A 22500-nucleotide genomic window follows, 5' to 3' on the forward strand; every position below is an offset into this window, starting at 1 on the left:
GGTAGGACCAGGTTAGAGTACCAGAGTCTGGTAGGACCAGGCTGGTGTACCAGAGTCTGGTCGGACCAGGCTGCTGTACCAGAGTCTGGTAGGACCAGGTTAGAGTACCAGAGTCTGGTAGGACCAGGCTAGTGGACCAGAGTCTGGTAGGACCAGGTTAGAGTACCAGAGTCTGGTAGGACCAGGCTGGTGTACCAGAGTCTGGTCGGACCAGGCTGCTGTACCAGAGTCTGGTAGGACCAGGTTAGAGTACCAGAGTCTGGTAGGACCAGGCTGGTGTACCAGAGTCTGGTAGGACCAGGCTAGTGGACCAGAGTCTGGTAGGACCAGGTTAGAGTACCAGAGTCTGGTAGGACCAGGCTAGTGTACCAGAGTCTGGTAGGACCAGGCTGGTGTTCCATAGTCTGGTAGGACCAGGCTAGTGTACCAGAGTCTGGTAGGACCAGGCTGGTGTACCATAGTCTGGTAGGACCAGGCTGCTGTACCAGAGTCTGGTAGGACCAGGTTAGAGTACCAGAGTCTGGTAGGACCTGGCTGGTGTACCAGAGTCTGGTAGGACCAGGCTAGTGGACCGGAGTCTGGTAGGACCATGTTAGAGTACCAGAGTCTGGTAGGACCAGGCTAGTGTACCAGAGTCTGGTAGGACCAGGCTGGTGTACCAGAGTCTGGTAGGACCAGGCTAATATACCAGAGTCTGGTGGGACCAGGCTACTGTACCAGAGTCTGGTGGGACCAGGCTAATGTACCAGTCTGGTGGGACCAGGCTACTGTACCAGAGTCTGGTCGGACCAGGCTACTGTACCAGAGTCTGGTAGGACCAGGCTAATGTACCAGAGTCTGGTAGGACCAGGCTAGTGGACCAGAGTCTGGTAGGACCAGGCTGGTGTACCAGAGTCTGGTAGGACCAGGTTAGAGTACCAGAGTCTGGTAGGACTAAGCTGGTGTACCATAGTCTGGTAGGACCAGCCTAGTGGACCAGAGTCTGGTAGGACCAGGCTGGTGTACCATAGTTTGGTAGGACCAGGCTAGTGTACCAGAGTCTGGTGGGACCAGGCTAATGTACCAGTCTGGTGGGACCAGGCTAGTGGACCAGAGTCTGGTCGGACGAGGCTAATGTACCAGAGTCTGGTAGGACCAGGCTAGTGGACCAGAGTCTGGTAGGACCAGGCTAGTGTACCAGAGTCTGGTAGGACCTGGCTAATGTACCAGAGTCTGGTAGGACCAGGCTGGTGTACCAGAGTCTGGTAGGACCAGACTAGTGGACCGCAGTCTGGTAGGACCATGTTAGAGTACCAGAGTCTGGTAGGACCAGGCTAGTGTACCAGAGTCTGGTAGGACCAGGCTGGTGTACCAGAGTCTGGTAGGACCAGGCTAATATACCAGAGTCTGGTGGGACCAGGCTACTGTACCAGTCTGGTGGGACCAGGCTAGTGGACCAGAGTCTGGTCGGACCAGGCTACCGTACCAGAGTCTGGTAGGACTAAGCTGGTGTACCAGAGTCTGGTAGGACCAGCCTAGTGGACCAGAGTCTGGTAGGACCAGGCTGGTGTACCATAGTCTGGTAGGACCAGGCTAGTGTACCAGAGTCTGGTGGGACCAGGCTAATGTACCAGTCTGGTGGGACCAGGCTAGTGGACCAGAGTCTGGTCGGACGAGGCTAATGTACCAGAGTCTGGTAGGACCAGGCTAGTGGACCAGAGTCTGGTAGGACCAGGCTAGTGTACCAGAGTCTGGTAGGACCAGGCTAGTGTACCAGAGTCTGGTAGGACCTGGCTAATGTACCAGAGTCTTGTAGGACCAGGCTGGTGTACCAGAGTCTGGTAGGACCAGGCTAATGTACCAGAGTCTGGTCGGACCAGGCTGCTGTACCAGAGTCTGGTAGGACCAGGTTAGAGTACCAGAGTCTGGTAGGACCAGGCTGGTGTACCAGAGTCTGGTAGGACCAGGCTAGTGGACCAGAGTCTGGTAGGACCAGGTTAGAGTACCAGAGTCTGGTAGGACCAGGCTAGTGGACCAGAGTCTGGTAGGACCAGGTTAGAGTACCAGATTCTGGTAGGACCAGGCTAGTGTACCAGAGTCTGGTAGGACCAGGCTGGTGTACCAGAGTCTGGTAGGACCAGGCTAATATACCAGAGTCTGGTGGGATCAGGCTAATGTACCAGTCTTGTGGGACCAGGCTAGTGGACCAGAGTCTGGTCGGACCAGGCTACCGTACCAGAGTCTGGTAGGACCAGGCTAGTGGACCAGAGTCTGGTAGGACCAGGCTAGTGTACCAGAGTCTGGTAGGACCATGCTAATGGACCAGAGTCTGGTAGGACCAGGCTAGTGGACCAGAGTCTGGTAGGACCAGGCTGGTGTACCAGAGTCTGGTAGGACTAGGCTACAGTACCAGAGTCTGGTAGGACCAGGCTAGTGGACCAGAGTCTGGTAGGACCAGGCTAATGTACCAGAGTCTGGTAGGACTAGGCTACAGTACCAGAGTGTTGTAGGACCAGGCTAGTGGACCAGAGTCTGGTAGGACCAGGCTAATGTACCAGAGTCTGGTAGGACCAGGCTAGTGTACCAGAGTCTGATAGGACCAGGCTAGTGTACCAGAGTCTGATAGGACCAGGCTGGTGTACCAGAGTCTGGTAGGACCAGGTTAGAGTACCAGAGTCTGGTAGGACTAGGCTAGTGGACCAGAGTCTGGTAGGACCAGGCTAGTGGACCAGAGTCTGGTAGGACCAGGCTAATGTACCAGAGTCTGGTCGGACCAGGCTAGTGGACCAGAGTCTGGTAGGACTAGGCTACAGTACCAGAGTCTGGTAGGACCAGGCTACAGTACCAGAGTCTGGTAGGACCAGGTTAGAGTACCAGAGTCTGGTAGGACTAGGCTAGTGTACCAGAGTCTGGTAGAACCAGGCTAATGTACCAGAGTATGGTAGGACCAGGCTAGTGGACCAGAGTCTGGTAGGACCAGGCTGGTGTACCAGAGTCTGGTAGGATCAGGCTAGTGGACCAGAGTCTGGTAACCCCAGGCTAGTGGACCAGAGTCTGGTAGGACCAGGCTAATGTAACAGAGTCTGGTAGGACCAGGCTACTGTACCAGAGTCTGGTAGGACCAGGCTAGTGGACCAGAGTCTGGTAGGACCAGGCTAATCCTTTACAGCATTTCGGTAAATCTTATAACAAAAAAAAGTGGATTTTCTCACATTTATCTGCGTCACAAAATGAAAACACAGACAGAGTTAGAGGCAGTGAGGAGGGGGGGTTGTGAAAATAAAAGTCCTGGAAACCTCTCGGCACATTTCCTGTCTGCTCTCTCTCTCTCTGTCTCTCTCTCTCTCTCTCTCTGTCTTTTTTTTTTTTTTTCTCTCTCTCTCTCTCTCTGTCTCTCTCTCTGGTTTTGGCTTTAGTAGGACAGACTCAACCACTCAGAAAACTCTCTCGCCTTTTGTTTTCTCTATCTCACAGTTTACCCCTCTTTCTTTTCTTTTTTTTTTTTTTTTTTTTTTTTTTTTTTTTTTTTTTTTTTTTTTTTTTTTTTTTTTCTCCTCTCTCTGTTGTTGGATGCCAGAAGTCTCGGGGTGACAGCGAGCTGTGGAATAGAAAGGGGGGGGGTGGTTGCAAAGTGTGAAGTGTGTGTGTGTGTGTGTGTGTGTGTGTGTGTGTGTGTGTGAATGTGTGTCAGCATTCCTCTTCCTCTGAGCGTGTGCAGAAGGTGAAGAAGACGAACAGAGAAGCTCCAACAACTTTAAAGGTAGGTGCCAAACAGCTTTCATGCACAAACAAACACACACACATATACAGACACACACACACACACACACACACACACACACACACACACAAACACACACACACAGAGACACACACACACACACACCTCCAACAGGCTGCAACACCGTAAAAGAAACGCAAACTAGAGACAAAATTAGGGGATTTCCTTCATGTGTGTGTGTGTGTGGTTGTCTCTGTGTGTGTCTGTATGTGTGTGTCTGTGTGTGTGTCTCTGTGTGTGTGTGTTTGTGTGTGTGTTTGTGTGTCTGTGTCTCTGTGTGTGTCTCTGTGTGTGTGTGTGTGTGCTGGGTAAGAAGGGTGAGACAGGCCAGCAGTACCCCAATAGATGTAGGCCTACATATGAAAAGATAAACTTGCAGCCAAACAAATAAACTAAGCATATGAAAAGACAAATATTAAAGGACAATTCTGGTGCAAAATGGAGCTATATGGGTTAATAACATATGTGTACCGAGTCGACCGTTTTCTGGGATATGTTTTCATGCTAATCGAATGTGTCTCTAGCTTGAAACAAGCTAGCGCAAACCGGTGGTTAGCTGCTAACGCTAGTTTTCAGAATAGAAAGAGGGTAAATCTCTATTTCTATACCACTAACAAGGCTCAAAATAGCACCACACTTCCACAGTAGTATAATGAGAGTCCCTACATGTAAACAGAAGCATTGAGAACTTTGTAAGCATACAGACAGTTTATTAAAAAAGATAGATTATAAAGACAGTAGCGCGTTCACGTTACGCGCGTCATCTTGGGATAACAGTCATAAGGCATAGCGCAGTGTTATGTTGCACATTATGGCAAAGGGCAGGAGACATGGAGCTCGTACGCGCCAATAAAAGAAAATAGAAATACATGATGAAAACAGGTTGACGCTCGCGCTTCGAGTCTGAATCAAGTCTGAAGTCAGCTGTTGCGCTATACTGTGCGATTATATACGGACAGATATACTACAACTCTCATACGGACATATAAACTCGCATTCCACAGATGAACTCTCGCATTTAACAGATGAACTCGCATAGACAGATAAACTCGTATCGGACAGATAAACTCATATAAACTCTCGCATCCGACAGATAAACTCGTACGGGACAGATGAACTCGTGACGGACATATAAACTCGTACTGACAGATGAACTCTCGCATCGAACAGATGAACTCGTACAGACAGATAAACTCACGTACGGACAGATAAACTCGTATCGACATATAAACTCGTACCGACAGATGAACTCTCTATCGAACAGATGAACTCTCGCACTGACAGATAAACTCACGTACGGACAGATAAACTCTCATATAAACTCGTACCGACAGATAAACTCTCGTACGGACAGATAAACTCACGTACGGACAGATAAACTCACGTACGGACAGATAAACTCACGTACGGACAGATAAACTCACGCATCGAACAGATGAACTCTCGTACGAACAGATATACTCACGTACGGACAGATATACTCACGTACTGACAGATAAACTTAACTACTTACAGATAACCTCATGTTACAAACTTAAAAAAATACTGTGAACACTCTGAAGGAAACTCTAAATACTTGGTATCTATCATCTAAAAATAACCCAGTTGTATGTATTTTACTGTGGGCCCAGTTATACCAGCTAAAGACAGCCAGAGTCCAGGAACTGCCAGCATCAGTCTTCAAAGACCTGTGTGGGTCTGACTGCGGTCGGATCTTGAAGTTAATTATCACGTTTCATTCAGAACCGTGTCAGTCCACCTCAGAGCTGCAGCGTGTATGTTCCCATTCAGCAGCGGTGAGTCACTTCCTGCCGTCTCAGCAGCAGCTGTTGGATGACTTAACAAACGTCCTGCGTCCACCCGAGTCCTGCTGTTTGGGATTCCAACGCTGCAGAGACGAGGTGCCGATCCTCAGGCTGTGTGCAGGTGAGATTTGAAAGTATATTCCTCTGTGGAGGCATTTTTCTGTTGTCTGAAGAAATAAAACTTTATTGCACAAAGGCTTTTTCCAGTGTGGTAACCCAGAGTTTCTCAAATGGGGGTACACGTACCCCTAGGGGTACTTATATATATTATTATTATATATTATATATATTTTTAATATGTTAATTTAAAAATATCAGTCATGCATAATTCCCTGAAAAATTATACTATAATAGTGTGTCTGTGTGTGTGTATGTGTGTGTCTGTGTGTGTGTGCGTGTGTGCGTGTGTGTGTCATGCATAATTCCCTGAAAAAGTATACTATAATAGTTTGTATGTGTGTGTCTGTGTGTGTGCATGTGTGTGTATATATATGTGTGTGTGTGTGTGTGTCTGTGTGTGTGTGTGTCATGCATAATTCCCTGAAAAAGTATACTATAATAGTAAATTAATTTAGTAATATATTTTAAACATTTGAAGTAGCATTGAAATGTTTTTCAGTTGCAAAGTTGTTAAGTCAATCCGACAGCGCTGTTATGTACCTCTTTAAACAGGCTTTTTTCCCCCCCAAAAAAATGCTTAGCGTTGGTCACGGGGTACTTGGCACAGAGAATATTTCACAGGGGGTACATTATTGAAAAAAGTTTGAGAACCACTGTGGTAACCTGTGTAGGATAGGCTAGACTACGTACAAACCATTGACTGTAAATATTAATGGACAATGCATCCGGTTCGGCAAAGTGCTGCAAATGCGGAAGTGCCTTAAACCTGCATTAGCCTATATCTGAATTCCTGCAGGGGGAGACCCTGTCGGTACACGATCCAAGTGCGCAAGATGATAATCCTGTTTTACGAGTTCCCTTAATACCTCCGTGGGATTTACGACACTGCACGATCTGTCATAGTTGTAGCGGTCTGCCGTTAGCCTCGTGGATGTAGTGTTAGCTTCCCCCGGGAAGCTAACACTAGTTTAGCTAACAGCTAATTCGGCTAAGCGCTAGCTGGCAGCTTGATTCAGTGTAAAATAACGTTAACTCAAACTAAACACTAGGGGGGAAAGCAGGCTACAGCTACATTAAGACTTTACAGTAATAACAATAAAGATAAGTATTGAGTGATTGTATTTTAAATGAGCATGAGTAGTAAAGTAGAATTGACGTAACAGCTGTTATATATTTTAACTGTTATTTATAGGTTACATGCTGTCTCAGGTTTTAGGGAGACTCCTTATCTGAATTCCTGCAGGGGGAGACACCTTAAACCTGCATTATATCTGTATTCCTGCAGGGGGAGACACCTTAAACCTGCATTATATCTGTATTCCTGCAGGGGGAGACACCTTAAACCTTCATTATATCTGTATTCCAGCAGGGGGAGACTCCTTAAACCTGTACTATATCTGAATTCCTGCAGGGGGAGACTCCTTAAACCTCCATTATATCTGAATTCCTGCAGGGGGAGACTCCTTAAACCTGCATTATATCTGAATTCCTGCAGGGGGAGACACCTTAAACCTGTACTATATCTGAATTCCTGCAGGGGGAGACTCCTTAAACCTCCATTATATCTGAATTCCTGCAGGGGGAGACTCCTTAAACCTTCATTATATCTGAATTCCTGCAGGGGGAGACTCCTTAAACCTGCATTATATCTGAATTCCTGCAGGGGGAGACTCCTTAAACCTGCATTATATCTGAATTCCAGCAGGGGAGACTCCTTAAACCTGCATTACATCTGAATTCCTGCAGGGGAGACTCCTTAAACCTGCATTATATCTGAATTCCAGCAGGGGAGACTCCTTAAACCTGCATTATATCTGAATTCCTGCAGGGGGAGACTCCTTAAACCTGCATTATATCTGAATTCCAGCAGGGGGAGACTCCTTAAACCTGCATTATATCTGAATTCCTGCAGCAACTTGAGTTTCATTTACAATCAAACTTATAAACTTACATGTAAAGTAACTAGTAACTAAAGCTGGAACAGATGAATGTAGCGGAGTAACTAAAGTAACTAGTAACTAAAGCTGGAACAGATGAATGTAGCGGAGTAACTAAAGCTGTAACAGATGAATGTAGAGGAGTAACTAAAGTAACTAGTAACTAAAGCTGTAACAGATGAATGTAGCAGAGTAACTAAAGTAACTAGTAACTAAAGCTGTAACAGATGAATGTGGTGGAGTAATCAGTTGTTTCAGTACACGGTCTGTTTCCACTGTGAGGCTCAGTCACATCCAGCTGAAACCTCAAACTAACGAACCGATGCTCGTCTGGCTGGATGGGAAGTGACATGCCGGCTCTAGTTGGTGCCCTGCTTTGATCCTAAAAACACCCCCCACCCTCCTCCCTCCCCCCTCCCTCCTCCCTCCCCTCTCCCTCCCCACTCCCTCCCCCCTCCCTCCCTCTCCCCTCCCACCATCCCATGCCACTTCCAGCACCTCTGCAGGGTCACGCAGATTAACCCCTTGTTTCCTGCAGTGGGCTTTAGTTTTGAAGTGAAGTGAAGGGTGAAAGGGTTTTCCGGCTAGAAGTGTGTGTGTGTGTGTGTGTGTCTGTGTGTGTGTGTGTGTGTCTGTGTATGTCTGTCTGTCTGTATGTGTGTGTTTGCGTGTGAGTGTGTGTGTGTGTGTGTGTGTGTGTATGTTTGTGAGTGCGTGTGTCTGTGTGTGTGTCTGTGTATGTCTGTGTCTGTGTGTATGTGTGTTTGTGCGTGTGTGCATGTGTGTTTGTGTGTGTGTGTGTGTCTGTGTGCATCTGTCTGTTTGTGCGTATGTGTGTGCGTGTGTGTGTGTGCGTGTGTCTGTCTGTGCGTATGTGTGTGTGTGTGTCTGTGTGTGCATGTGTGTGTGTCTATGTATGCGTATGTGTGGTGTGTGCACATCAGAGAGGGGGATTGAAAGAAGCAGGGCTATCCAGCTGCATGCTGGGAGTTTTTGGAGCTTTTTTTTTTTAAGGATCTAGAGAATTTAGAGAGAGTTTTGGTGTTGGCTTTAGGGCAGTCGTAGGGATTTAGAGCTGAGCAGCTGATGTTTTTCAATAGTTTTAGAGGGTAGAGGGTAGAGCTGGAGAAAGTTTGGAGCTGTTCAGGAGTTTGGGTTGTAAGTATTTTGAATATTATCAGATTCTGTGTTGAGGGACAAAGTAGGGATTAGGCCTGCACGATAAATCGTTATAAAATCGCGATCTCGATTCACCCCTGTTCACGATTTAACTTTTAAATGTCCTTCAATTAATTTATTGAAAGCATTTGACATTTCTTAATTATGTAAAGACATGTTGAAGGAGTTCAGATAGAGCCTGTATCAGGGCCATATTTAGTTCAGTGTGTTATATGTCTCTATTTTTGGTAGCCTGCTGTACTTTAATGGCAAGTATGTACATTATTTTCTTTATTCATTGAAGCCTCTGTGTTTTCAGGCTTGTGGTGATGCGCTATGTGCTATAGGTGCCAAAAAAAATCTATGTTTGGTACTGCCAATTATTTTTTTTGTGACGGTTAGGGTTGCAAAATTCCGGGAATTTTTTAAGTTGGAAACTTTCCATGGGAATTAATGGGAATAAACAGGAATGAATGGGAATGAATGGGAATTAATGGGAATAAACGGGAATTAATGGGAATAAACGGGAATTAATGGGAATAAACTGGATATTTTTAATATTGCTTGTCATAGTACTGTTAGTCTATATCAGGGAACTTAAATGTAGTAAAAAAAAACATCTTGCAGCATAATCTTAAAACAACCTGATTTAATGCAACTTCAGTTGAATGTTCTCCTTATATTCGTCAATGACAGGCACGCACGCAGTAATCAGCATAGGCTACTACATACTGGCCAACATTTAGTTTTTAAATACATAACCGATTGCTATTATTAACCTATGTGCGTAAATTGTATAGCCCACTAACCATAGTTAATCAAAATTGGAATATTTCCAAAATTCCCCAGCTATACCTTCCATGGAAAGCAATATTAAAAATATCCAGTTTATTCCCGTTAATTCCTGTTAATTTTGTCATGGTTAGGGTTGCAAAATTCTGGGAATTTTCAAAGGTAGAAACTTTCCATGGGAATTAATGGGAATGAATGGGAATTAACTGGATATTTTTAATATTGCTTGTTAAAATACTGTTAGTCTATAACAGGGAACTTAAATGTAGTAACAAAATAGATCTTGCAGCATAATCTTGGTTAACACAAACTGATTTAATGCTACTAACCCATTGCTATTAATAACCTATGTTTGTAAGTGTATAGCCCACTAACCATAGTAAATCAAAATTGGAATATTTCCAAAATTCACCAGCTAAACCTTCTATGGAAAGCAATATTAAAAATATCCAGTTTATTCCCGTTAATTCCCGTTAATTCTCATTTATTCCCGTTAATTCCCATGAAAGTTTCCAAATTGGAATGGTTCCATACGTGAGTTAATCTGTCCGTACGTGAGTTCATAGTTCACGGTTCATGTGTGCAATAAACATTACACTTCATGAGAAATAAATCGTTGCAGAGAATTGGGATATCAATTCTAAGCTGAACAAATCTTGATAAACTCACGATCGGACAGATAAAAACAACGTTACGCAGCTCTATTATATCGGCAAATACAAGTATCAGATCGGGACTCGGTATCGGTAGATAATCAATATTTTAAAAATTGGATTGGGATCGGGAGGGGCCGATAAAGCTGATGGAGATATCCCTAGGAAGAAGTTTGTTAAAGTGCCCATATTATGAAAAAATCACTTTTTCTGGTGATTTGGGGTGTTATTTTGTGTCTCTGGTGCTTCCACACACATAGAGACTTTGAAAAACTCCATCCATGGTGTTCTGAGTGAGATCTGGTTTCTGAATGTGTCCTGCCTTCAGTCTCCTGGTGAGCTGGTCAAAATCTGCACGGCTTTCTACCTCACTAGCTGAAACGAGCTGGCTAACCGCAACCATTAGCATGCTAGCGCTAACATGCTACCTCATTCTCAATGGCAAAGCACTGCTACAACACACACAGGTTCACCATAATCTACCAAAAGAACTACTTCCATGTGCGCCCTGGTTTAGAAGAAGTCTCCCAGCTGATCCTGCCTTGGAACTGACTGAAGTTGGAGAAACAGCCTTTATTTTACTGTCTCTGGAGCTAGCTGACATGAGCTACGATCTGAGCTACTGAGCATGTGCGAGTGCAATCAAAGATAGTACAGAAAAAGAAGAAGAAGAACAAAAGAGGTCTCACTCTGTAGCTAAAACAGAGACCTGAACACAGGGTGAAAAGAGGAGCTGCAGCAATGTGCAGTACAACAAAAATATGGTGTTTTTTGAAAATTAAACCATGTAAACCTATTCTGGTACAACCTTAAAATACAATTATGAACCTGAAAATGAGCATAATACGGGCACTTTAAACTCTGTCCGCAGGTTAAAAAGAGGATGTGGGTCGAGGCCGACTGACTGGAAACCCCTCCCCCGAGGCTCGGCTCACTTTGCTTCAGAAACAACTTTTTGCCCGAAACCTGTGCAACAAAAGGCCCTCGACTGATCCGAAATGGCTGCTGTCAGCGCGGTGCTGTTGCTGCTGCTGCTGGCGTTGGCGGGTGTCTGCAGCGGGAGTCTGGTGGTGGTGAACTCGGGCGTGGACGTGACGAGAGGCCGGTCCGTGTTCGTCACGGAGAAGGAGCTGAAGATCAGCGTGGATGCGACCGCGGACTGTAAGGTGGAGGTGGTGATGAACGAACCTGTCACCCAGCGAGTCGGGAGGCTGACTCCGCAGGTGAGTGTTACACACCATCACGCTTAGGGGCGGGAATCACCAGAGGCCTCACGATACGATATCATCCCGATACTTATGTCACGATATGATATTATTGCGATTTTAAACATATTGCAATATTCTGCCATATATTGCAATGTATTTACCTTTTTTCCAACTTCAGATTTTTCCCAATTTCAAATGATGTCCCGAAAGGACAATTTTGTCAGCATCTGTTTTATCTAAAAAGATACATTTCTCTGTTTGTTCATCTATCTTCAATTGTATTGGTGCAAAATGTGATTGTCAAGCAGACAAACTGACCAACACATATATCATAAAAGATCGATACTTGGCGTCTGTGTATCGATACAGTATTGCCATGAAAAATATCGCGATACTATGCTGTATCGATTTTTTCCCCCACCCATAGTCACGCACATTACACACACATCTACTATTGCAGTATGGTCATTAGGGGTGTAAGAAAAAATCAATACACTTGAGTATCGCAATATTTTATTTTGCAAAACTGTATCGATTTTCAAAAACGCAATACCGATTTTCTTTTGATTTATTTTTACCTAAAAAAATATTCATGTAAGACAGTGGTTCTTGTTTATGTTGTGTTTAAACCCCCATACCGCTAGATGGCTATGCTGACAAGCTCCACTAGTATCCTTGCCTAAGGCCCGTTACACACTGCCTGCGTGGCATGAGCGTGGCGTTTCTGTTGCGTGGTGTTTCTACGTCTTTATACACCAGAAAGGTGTCTGACGCGGCGCTGCTGCTGCTACTGCTGCTGCTACTGCTGCTACTGCTGCTGCTACTGCTACTGCTGCTGCTTCTGCTACTGCTGCTGCTACTGCTACTGCTACTGCTGCTGCTACTGCTGCTACTGCTGCTGCTACTGCTACTGCTGCTGCTTCTGCTACTGCTGCTGCTTCTGCTACTGAAGTTAAAGGGTTATTAAATGCTGCTGTTAGCATTAGCATTGATGCTATGTTGCGCACTTGAATATCGACATAGTAAATTGATAATGGATATTTCACATTAATTCTGGATTGACAGGGTATATTAGAAAATATATATAGTACCAAAAGATTAACCTTCTCATTCAATGTGTTTCTTTATTTTCATGACTATTTATTGTAGATTCTCATTGAAGCATCAAAACTATGAATGAACACATATGGAATTTATTAATTAAAAGTGCTGAAATAACTGAAAACATGTCTTATATTTTAGATTCTTCAAAGTAGCCACCCTTTCTTTTTGATAACTCTGCAAACCCTTGGTGTTCTCTCAATGAGCTTCATGAGGTAGTCACCTGAAATGGTTTTCACTTCACAGGTGTGCTTTGTCAGGGTTAATTAGTGGAATTTTTTCCCTTAATTAATAAAAAAGCAAAGGGTGGCTACTTTGAAGAATCTAAAATATAAGACATGTTTTCAGTTATTTCACACTTTTTTGTTAAGTACATAATTCCATATGTGTTCATTCATAGTTTTGATGCCTTCAGTGAGAATCTACAATGTAAATAGTCATGAAAATAAAAAGGAAACGCATTGAATGAGAAGGTGTGACCAAACTTTTTGCCTGTACTGTATATATTTTCTAATATTGCACCTGTCAATCCAGAACGAAATATTCTGGAGCCTATGTTGCCGTCAATACTGCCGACGTTGTCTTTGCTGTAATCAGATCAGTATATATTTAAGTTTAATGTGATATTTCATTTTATCAATGGGAAACATACATGTGTGCAGACAAGGCTAGCATCAGCATCAGCATCAGCATCAGCATCAGCATCAGCAGCAGTAGTAGCAGTAGCAGCAGCAGCAGCAGCAGCAGCAGCAGTAGCCTATTTTTCACGCAAAATGCAAGCGTGTTGGAAGCGTTTCCAGACAAAATAGAATAGGAAAAGATGTTTATATGTCATTTTGACACGAATATTAATTTAATAAACAACATTTTCCGCCTTTAATTGATAGGACAGCTAGGTGAGAAAGGGGAGAAGACATGCAGGAAGTCATCACAGGTTGGACTTGAACCCTTGACCTCTGCGTCAAGGAATAAGCCTCTCAGTATATGTGCGCCTGCTCTACCCACTGAACCAACCCGGCCACACCTACAGCTTTTTATTCAGGGAAAGAAAGAGGGATGTTGGACTGCAGGATACCCTTTGCTTTTAACATTTTAACAATTTAGCAAAATCTGTTGGACTCCTTATTAAATTGTATTTCAATTGGATTTTGATAAAAACAATAACATGGACTTCATTATCTCAGGAAAGGGAGTTTAAATATATTGAAATATGTGCAAACAAATGTACAAACACAACAATACTGACAAAATAAAGTTGAAGAGCACGTTATTATTTCATTTTATCAATGGTAAAAATACATGTGTACAGACAAGGCTGTCAAATTACATTTACTGCCGCTAGGGTGTGTCCAAATTTCCAGGCTAGCAAAGTGTGTGACTGGAGTAGAAAATGACTAATTGTCTGCAAAATGTGTCGTGGTGACACAACTTTAGATTTATTTGTTTGGACATTTTTTTTATTTTGGTATTTTCATGTGGGATTTGTTTTCATATAATGTTAAGAAAATTGTGTAAAAAGTCTTGTATTTTCTTCAGGATCCCAAGAGATTTATTTAAATACCTTTTACTGCAAATAAACCTGAATCAGAATACCTAAAGAGCGAGCTGTTGTTTGGTTTTCTGTGCTGTTTGCAGGTGTTTGACTGCAGCTTCCTGGAGGACGAAGTGAAATACGTCCACGACGGAAGTCCTCTGCTGGACGAGGACGCAGTCATGCTGAGAGTCTACAGGTCAGTTAACAACTTGCAAGACCTTCCTCCACAGCGCTGCGGGGGAAGGTCTGAGCTAGTCCACACAGCATTCCTGGATGGGAGGAAAACGTGCTCTGGTTTTGACATTTATTTAAAGGTCCCATGGCATGAACATTTCACTTTATGAGGTTTTTCTAACATTAATATGAGTTCCCCCAGCCTGCCTATGGTGCCCCAGTGGCTAGAAATGGTGATAGGTGTAAACCGAGCCCTGGGTATCCTGCTCTGCCTTTGAGAAAATGAAAGCTCAGATGGACCAATCAGGAATCTTCTCCTTATGAGGTCATAAGGAGCAAGGTTACCTCCCCTTTCTCTGCTTTGCCCACCCAGAGAATTTGCCCCCCCCATGAGAGAGAGAGACATCATGGCTTTCAAACAAGCAAAGTGGCAGTTGGTCAAGGCCACACCCCCACCCTCCACCTTGCCCCCCCCCCTCTCCTCCTCAATAGCTACAGACACATAAATGGCACATCCTAAGGAAAGCTCATTGTGGGACTGGCTCTGTAATTCTGCACCAAGGCTGGATTTCGGGAAAGAGACTTCAGATACAGTATTAGGGGACCACTAAGGTCTATAAAAAAGAGACTTCGGATACAGTATTAGGGGACCAATAAGGTCTATATAAAAGAGACTTCAGATACAGTATTAGGGGACCACTAAGGCCTATATAAAAGAGACTTCAGATACAGTATTAGGGGACCACTAAGGTCTTTATAAAAGCATCCAAAGAGCACCATGTCATGGGACCTTTAAACCAATCACAATCATCTTGGGGCGGGGCTAAGCTCCTCTGCCTCTGCTAAATAGCCTCTGGAAGGAACTTGTTTTGGTGGAACATGTGGTCACAAAGAAATGCCAATAAACCAGAGCACGTTTTCCCTCCCATCCTGGGAACGCTGTCTGTCCGTGTGCAGGTTCAGGTCCCGGGACACGCATGTGGAGACGCTGGTCCTGCCGGTGCGGGTGGTGGACTCGGTCTCCAGCGTGGTGCGGCTGGGCGGCGCTCCGCTGGTGGTGCCCGAGTTCTATGGTTTATCCAACGCCATCGACGGCTCGGTGCTGGACATCCGGGCCGCGGCGGAGCTGGTCTGCAGCGTGCGGCTGATGACCGGTGACATCATCGTCCCCGCGCTGGGACAGCTGGTGAGGGAGGAGGACGCCACGCAGAGGAAAGGTACGTCTCTCTCTCTCTGTCTCTCTCTCTCTCTGTCTCTCTCTCTCTCTCTCTCTCTCTCAATTCAATTTGCTTTATTGGCATGAACAAAGAAAACATGTTGTTGCCAAAGCAGTTTACAGAAAATACATATATAGTACATATCACATATTAAATACATACAGTAGGTGTCACATATATTCTATACAGTGTAATAAACATACAACATACTACATTACAACACAATTACATAACACAATGTAATACTTATAGTAGTGAGTCCCTCAGGTTGTGGCAGGCAGATCCATATTTAGCTGCCAGTGGGGCTGCTGTCCCTTCTCCTAGGAGGACTACCAGCTTCTCTTGTCCTAGGAGGGCTACCAGCTTCTCTTCTCCTAGGAGGACTACCAGCTTCTCTTCTCCTAGGAGGACTACCAGCTTCTCTTCTCCTAGGAGGACTACCAGCTTCTCCTCTCCTAGGAGGACTACCAGCTTCTCTTCTCCTAGGAGGACTACCAGCTTCTCTTCTGATGTTAACATTGGGAAATTTGCTATTTTGTTGGCTATTTTTCCAAAGTTTAAGTCTCTTAGTGAAGAGAATTTTTCACAGTGGAGGAGGAAGTGCATCTCTGTTTCTGTCTCCCCTGTTGAGCAGTGAGCACATATACGTTCCTCTCTGGGCAGCCATGTCTGCCTGAGTCTTCCTGTCTCTACGGCCAGTTGGTGTTCACTGAGCCTGTTTCTCTCTCTCTGACCTGTCTGCCTGAGTCTTCCTGTCTCTACGGCCAGTTGGTGTTCCTGTCTCTCTCTCTCTCTCTCTCTCTCTGACCTGTCTGTCTGACCCAGTTGGTGGTCACTGAGCCTGTACTTAGTCAGGACCCGTCTCTGCTTTAGATCTCTGACAGTGTGCAGATACTCAGCCAATTTATATTCTCTGTTAAGAGTCAAATAACAATTTAGTCTACTTTGTGTTTTTGTTTGACTTTTCCAATGTTCTAAATATTGATCTTTTGAATGATTCATAATCTGTTTTGTTCTGTTGAGTTGTTTTGAACCAGTGCTGATTGGGAAAACGTAATAGCTCGTTTCTGTATATTTAGCAGTAATGGGAAACGTCCCAGTTCTGCTCGACAGGCGTTATTCGGGGTTTTCCTTTGAACGTTTAGAGTTCTTCTACAGAATTCTGTGTGTAGGGTCTCTATCGGGTGGTAGGGCCTCTATCGGGTGGTAGGGTCTCTATCGGGTGGTAGGGCCTCTATCGAGTGGTAGGGTCTCTATCGGGTGGTAGGGTCTCTATCGGGTGGTAGGGTCTCTATCGGGTAGTAGGGTCTCTATCGGGTGGTAGGGTCTCTATCGGGTGGTAGGGTCTCTATCGGGTGCTTGTCCCAGGAGTCATGCTCCAATCTACTGAGTGGGCCCCAAACTTCACTTCCATAAAGTGCTATCGGTACAATTACACTATCAAATATTTTAGTCCAGATTCTAATTGGGATGTTAATGCTGAACAGCTTGGTTTTTAAAGCATACATTGCCCTGCGTGCTTTTTCTTTAAGTGAATGTATGGCTTTATTGAAATTCCCTGATGCAGATATGGTCAGACCAAGGTAGGTGTAATTTTGTGTGCGTTTAATTTGGGCGTTATTCAAAGTAAAATGGTATTTGGTTTCAAGACATCTGGCTTTTTTTTTGAAAGATCATAATTTGAGTTTTCTTGAAATTGACCTCCAATGCCCAGTTATGGCAGTATTGTTCCAGGATGGACAGGTTATGTTGGAGACCATCTCTGGTTGGAGACAACAGAATCAGGTCATCTGCATAAAGCAGGTATTTAATCTCTGTGTCTAAGAGTGTGAGGCCTGGAACTGCTGATCGGTCCAACTGGTCTGCAAGTTCATTTATGTACAGGTTGAATAATGCAGGACTTATACAGCATCCTTGCTTCACACCGCGTCCTTGGGTAAAATATTCTGTTCTTTGATTATTAATTTTCACAGCACATTGATTGTCTCTCTCTCTCTCACTGTCTCTCTCTCTCTCTCTCTCTTTCTCTGTTCTTTCTCTAGCTTGCTCCACCACTTTGTTTTATCTAACGTTAGCACCGCTTCACGTAGCGCTCTAGGATACTGTAGCAGTAGCAGTATTGTTATAGCAAGTGTGAACATAACCTTACTTACCAATAAAATCTTAAGTTAATAGAAAAGATAGTTAACAATCATGTAAAATCAGTTTACAACTTTTTTTCCGTCCATTTGTCTGTCATCTGTTTCTCTTTTTTCATCTTTTATTCCGTTTAATTTGTGTTTTTTTTAATAGTTTTGCCGGTTTGTCCTGTGTGTGTGGTCCTGCAGGCCGAGAGACGGCGCCGCTGTGTCCCGGGAACAGACCGTGTCTCCACAGCACCAGGGAGGTGCGTTTCCTGAAGACCAGCTGCCAGGACTTCCTGTCCTCGGGTCTGAAGTACCAGCACCTCCGGCCGCCCTCGCCGGAGATCGACTACATCCCGCTGCGGGTGGAGCTGAGGCAGCGCGGCTCCAGGGCGCTGCTGGAAGTAAGGCCAACGTAACTATAAGTACATAAACACCAACGTTGGAAAAAGTAACAAAACAACGTCCCAAAAATGTGGACGACTAATATTAAAGTTGCCATGGCTATGCCTTTGAGAAAATGAAAGCTCAGATGGGCCGATCTGGAATCTTCTCCTTATGGGGTCATAAGGAGCAAGGTTATTTAAAACAGACTTCAGAGACAGTATTAGGGGACCTCTAAGGTCTATATAAAAGAGACTTCAGATACAGTATTAGGGGACCACTAAGGTCTATATAAAAGAGACTTCAGATACAGTATTAGGGGACCACTAAGGTCTACATAAAAGAGACTTCAGATACAGTATTAGGGGACCACTAAGGTCTATATAAAAGAGACTTCAGATACAGTATTAGGGGACCACTAAGGTCTATATAAAAGAGACTTCAGATACAGTATTAGGGGACCACTAAGGTCTATATAAAAGAGACTTCAGATACAGTATTAGGGGACCACTAAGGTCTATATAAAAGAGACTTCAGATACAGTATTAGGGGACCACTAAGGTCTATATAAAAAGAGACTTCAGATACAGTATTAGGGGACCACTAAGGTCTATATAAAAGAGACTTCAGATACAGTATTAGGGGACCACTAAGGTCTATATAAAAGAGACTTCAGATACAGTATTAGGGGACCACTAAGGTCTATATAAAAGAGACTTCAGATACAGTATTAGGGGACCACTAAGGTCTATATAATAGAGACTTCAGATACAGTATTAGGGGACCACTAAGGTCTATATAAAAGAGACTTCAGATACAGTATTAGGGGACCACTAAGGTCTATATAAAAGAGACTTCAGATACAGTATTAGGGGACCACTAAGGCCTATATGAAAGATTCTTTAGATACAGTATTAGGGGACCACTAAGGTCTATAGAAAAGCATCCAAAGAGCACCATGTCATGGGACCTTTAAAACGTTTATTTCCTGAATTATTAAGACGTTTTTTTCCAGAATTATCAAATTATAACTAATGACGAAAAAACTTTATCAAATGCCCGTGGAATCAGTGTTGGGAAAGTTCACTTTCTACGTGAACTAGTTCAAAGTTCAGCTCACAAATTTTAAAATTAACTAAGTTCAGTTCATAGTTCATACTTCAACATGTTGAACTAAGTTCACAACTACAAAAATGAACTTAGTTCACAGTTCTTTTTTACCATATGTTGCCGCGAGCTATTGTTTTTCAAAATTATTGCCACAGCCCAAATATAGAACCACAGACAGCAATTATTTTATCAGTTTTAACAGTGAAACTATGCGTCAGATTTCATCTTCATATCCAATCAGGTCAATGTGCCGTTTCAGGTTTGCTGTGGATGGGACTGAAGTGTGGATTTGTTGCCAGATTGGGTGTGTTTTCCACTACATATTAAGGCCTGTTTACGGTGTGTTTTAGCCAGGTTTTGACCTGGAAGGCTCTATATAGGGGTGTCAAAACTCATTTTCCCAGAGGGCCACACTGGAAAAAGAGAATCACACCAAGGACAAGACATGCAGAGTTTATTGACGTGCTTTTGTTACCGCTAATGTCACTTTATTTTAACATTTTGGTAGCTTTTTTTCAAATTTTTGTTGTTTTTGTTCCAACTTTTTAGTGGCCCATCTCAGACATTTGTCACTTTTCTGTAAATTTGTAGTTTTTCCCGACATTTTTGTATGCTTTTTGTCGCATATTCTGCTTTGAGTGTCAGGTAATTGCAGTTTAAAAAGACACTTTCCCGTGTTTTTGGTTTGGCGCTCAACTAAGAGGGCCAAAATCTATCGAGAACCCAAATTCTATCTAAATCTGCATGAACGAGTTCACGGTAACGTTCATCAGGCGATAATACGGTACGTTCAGTTCACGTATTAACCAAGTACCAAACTTCTCAAAAGTTCTTTAATTGAACAAAGGGTTTCAGTCGAACCCTCGAGTGTGATTTTGGGTGTTTCCCTGACGAGCAGATAGACGTTTACTGGCAGTCGGAAGGTGCCATCTTCGTCCTCTTCTTCTTCGATCTGCAGGGCTTCACATCCTGCATGTTAGAAGCACTTTCTCCTCCCGGTGTTAGCACGTAAAGAGTGTCTTTTAATACAGATTCCTGTCATTTCTCACACGTCTGACTGTTACTCTGCAGCTTCAGCACCACAGCAGCAGCAGCAGCAGCTCTACGTGTTGATTTCAGCGTGATGCATGGTGATGCAATGGAAAAGAGAAGGAAAAAAGATGAAAAACAGATGTAAAAAAGAGGGAAAAAAGATGGAATAAAGATGGAAAAAAGATGGGAAAAGAGAGGGAAAAAGATGGAAAAAAGAGGGAAAAAGAGATGGAAAAAATTATGGAAAAAATATGGAAAAAAATATGGAAAAAATATGGAAAAAAGACGACAGATGAACAAAAAGAGACGACAAGAGACTAGTCTAGTTTGCTGTAAACATCACTGCGTTTGTGCACAATTTATCAAAATAAAAGTTAATATCGAAATCATGATTTTGGCTATAACAGATGACAGACAGACTCTCCCTTCATCCCTTTCTCCCTTTCTCCCTTTCTCCCTCTCTCCTCACTCCCTCTCTCCCTCTCTCCCTCTCTCCCTTTCTCCCCCTCTCCCTCTAATCCTTTCTCCCTCTCTCCCTCTCTCCCTCTCTCCCTCTCTCCCTCTCTCCCTCTCTCCCTTTCTCCCTTTCTCCCTCTCTCCCTCTCTTCCTCTCTCCCTTCATCCCTCTCTCCCTCCCTTTCTCCCTTTCTCCCTTTCTCCTCTCCCTTTCTCCCTCTCTCCCTCTAATCCTTTCTTCCCTCACTCCCTCTCTCCCTTCATCCCTCTCTCCCTACCTCCCTCCCTCTCTCCCTTTCTCCCTCACTCCCTCTCTCTCTCTCTCCCTCACTCCCTCTCTCCCTTCATCCCTCTCCCTACCTCCCTCCCTCTCTCCCTTTCTCCCTCACTCCCTCTCTCTCTGTCTCCCTCTCTCTCTCTCTCTCTCTCCCTCTCTCTCTCCCTCTCTCTCTAATCCTTTCTCCCTCACTGCCTTTCTCCCTTTCTCCCTTTCTCTCTCTCTCTCCCTTTCTTCCTTTCCCCCTTTCTCTCTCTCTCCCTTTATCCCTCACTGCCTTTCTCCCACTCTCCCTTTCTCCCTCACTGCCTTTCTCTCTCTCCCTTTCTCCCTCTCTCCCTTCCTTCCTGCCTCCCTCTAATTCTTTCTAACTCTCTCCCTCTCTCCCTCTCTCTCTCTCTCCAGTCAGAGTCGGTGTGGTTGCCTGTTCTGATCCACGGTGCGTTGCCTAACCAGCCCCCTGCTGCGTCCTTCATGGCGTCTCTCATCCTGGAGGTGGACCAGTTCATCCTGACGCCGGTTACCACGGCGACGCTGGACGCCACCGACGCCGAGACGCCACCGGAGAAGCTCGTCTTCAACGTGACCGTGCCGCCGGCGGCCGGCTACGTCACGCACCTGGACGACCACACCAAGCCCGTCTCGTCCTTCACGTGGCGCGACCTGCACGGTATGAAGGTCGCCTACCAGCCGCCCAGCAGCAGCCAATCACAGCGCAGCAACTATCAGGTAATAACACACGGACACACAGACAGACACACACACAGACACACACACACACAGCGCAGGAACTGCCAGGTAATAACAGATAAAGACCAGCTTACAACGTAAAAACTAAATCAAAGACACACACTCACACACACACACACACACACACACACGACACACACACACGGTCAACACATGGACACACACGCACGGACACACACACACACACACACAAACACACACACATGGACACACACACACACACACACACGGACACACACACACACACACAAAACACACACATGGACACACACACACACACACACACACACAGACCGGACACACACAGACGGACACCGACCACACACACACATGGACACACACACACACACACACAGACCGACACACACACCGGACAACACACAGACACACACACGCGGTCACACACATGGACACACACACCGGACACACACACACACACAGGACGCCACACAGACGGACACACACCCAACACACACACCGGACACAAACACACACACACACAACACCACGGACACACACACAGACCGACACACACACACACACAACGGGACACACACACACAGACACACGCACACACACACACACACAGACCGGCACACAGGACGGACACACACAACGAACAAACACGGACACACACACACACACACACACACACACACACAGACACACAAACACACACGGCACACACACACAGACGGACACACACACACACACCAAACAGACCACACAGACCGACACACAAACGGACACACAGACGGACACACACACACACAGACACACACACACACACAGACACACACACAGGCACACACACACACAAACACACACACAGACACACACACACACACAGACCGACAACAGACGACAACAAACGGAACACACGGAGAACACACACACACACACACACAC

General features: G+C 44.8%; 1 protein-coding gene across 1 annotated transcript in view; it reads left to right on the top strand.

The window, feature by feature from the left end:
* Positions 1-22500, top strand: part of frem1b (Fras1 related extracellular matrix 1b) — a 108864-nt gene that overhangs the window by 1149 nt on the left and 85215 nt on the right. The window contains 7 exon segments of the mRNA XM_039811503.1: positions 3557-3739; positions 5504-5686; positions 11097-11448; positions 14170-14264; positions 15200-15459; positions 17787-17986; positions 21247-21570. Of these exon segments, the coding sequence (XP_039667437.1) occupies positions 11224-11448; positions 14170-14264; positions 15200-15459; positions 17787-17986; positions 21247-21570 (1104 nt within the window). The 5' untranslated portion in view covers positions 3557-3739; positions 5504-5686; positions 11097-11223.

The sequence above is a fragment of the Perca fluviatilis genome, chromosome 9 (genome assembly GCF_010015445.1).
Source record: "Perca fluviatilis chromosome 9, GENO_Pfluv_1.0, whole genome shotgun sequence".
Taxonomy (NCBI): Eukaryota; Metazoa; Chordata; class Actinopteri; order Perciformes; family Percidae; genus Perca; species Perca fluviatilis.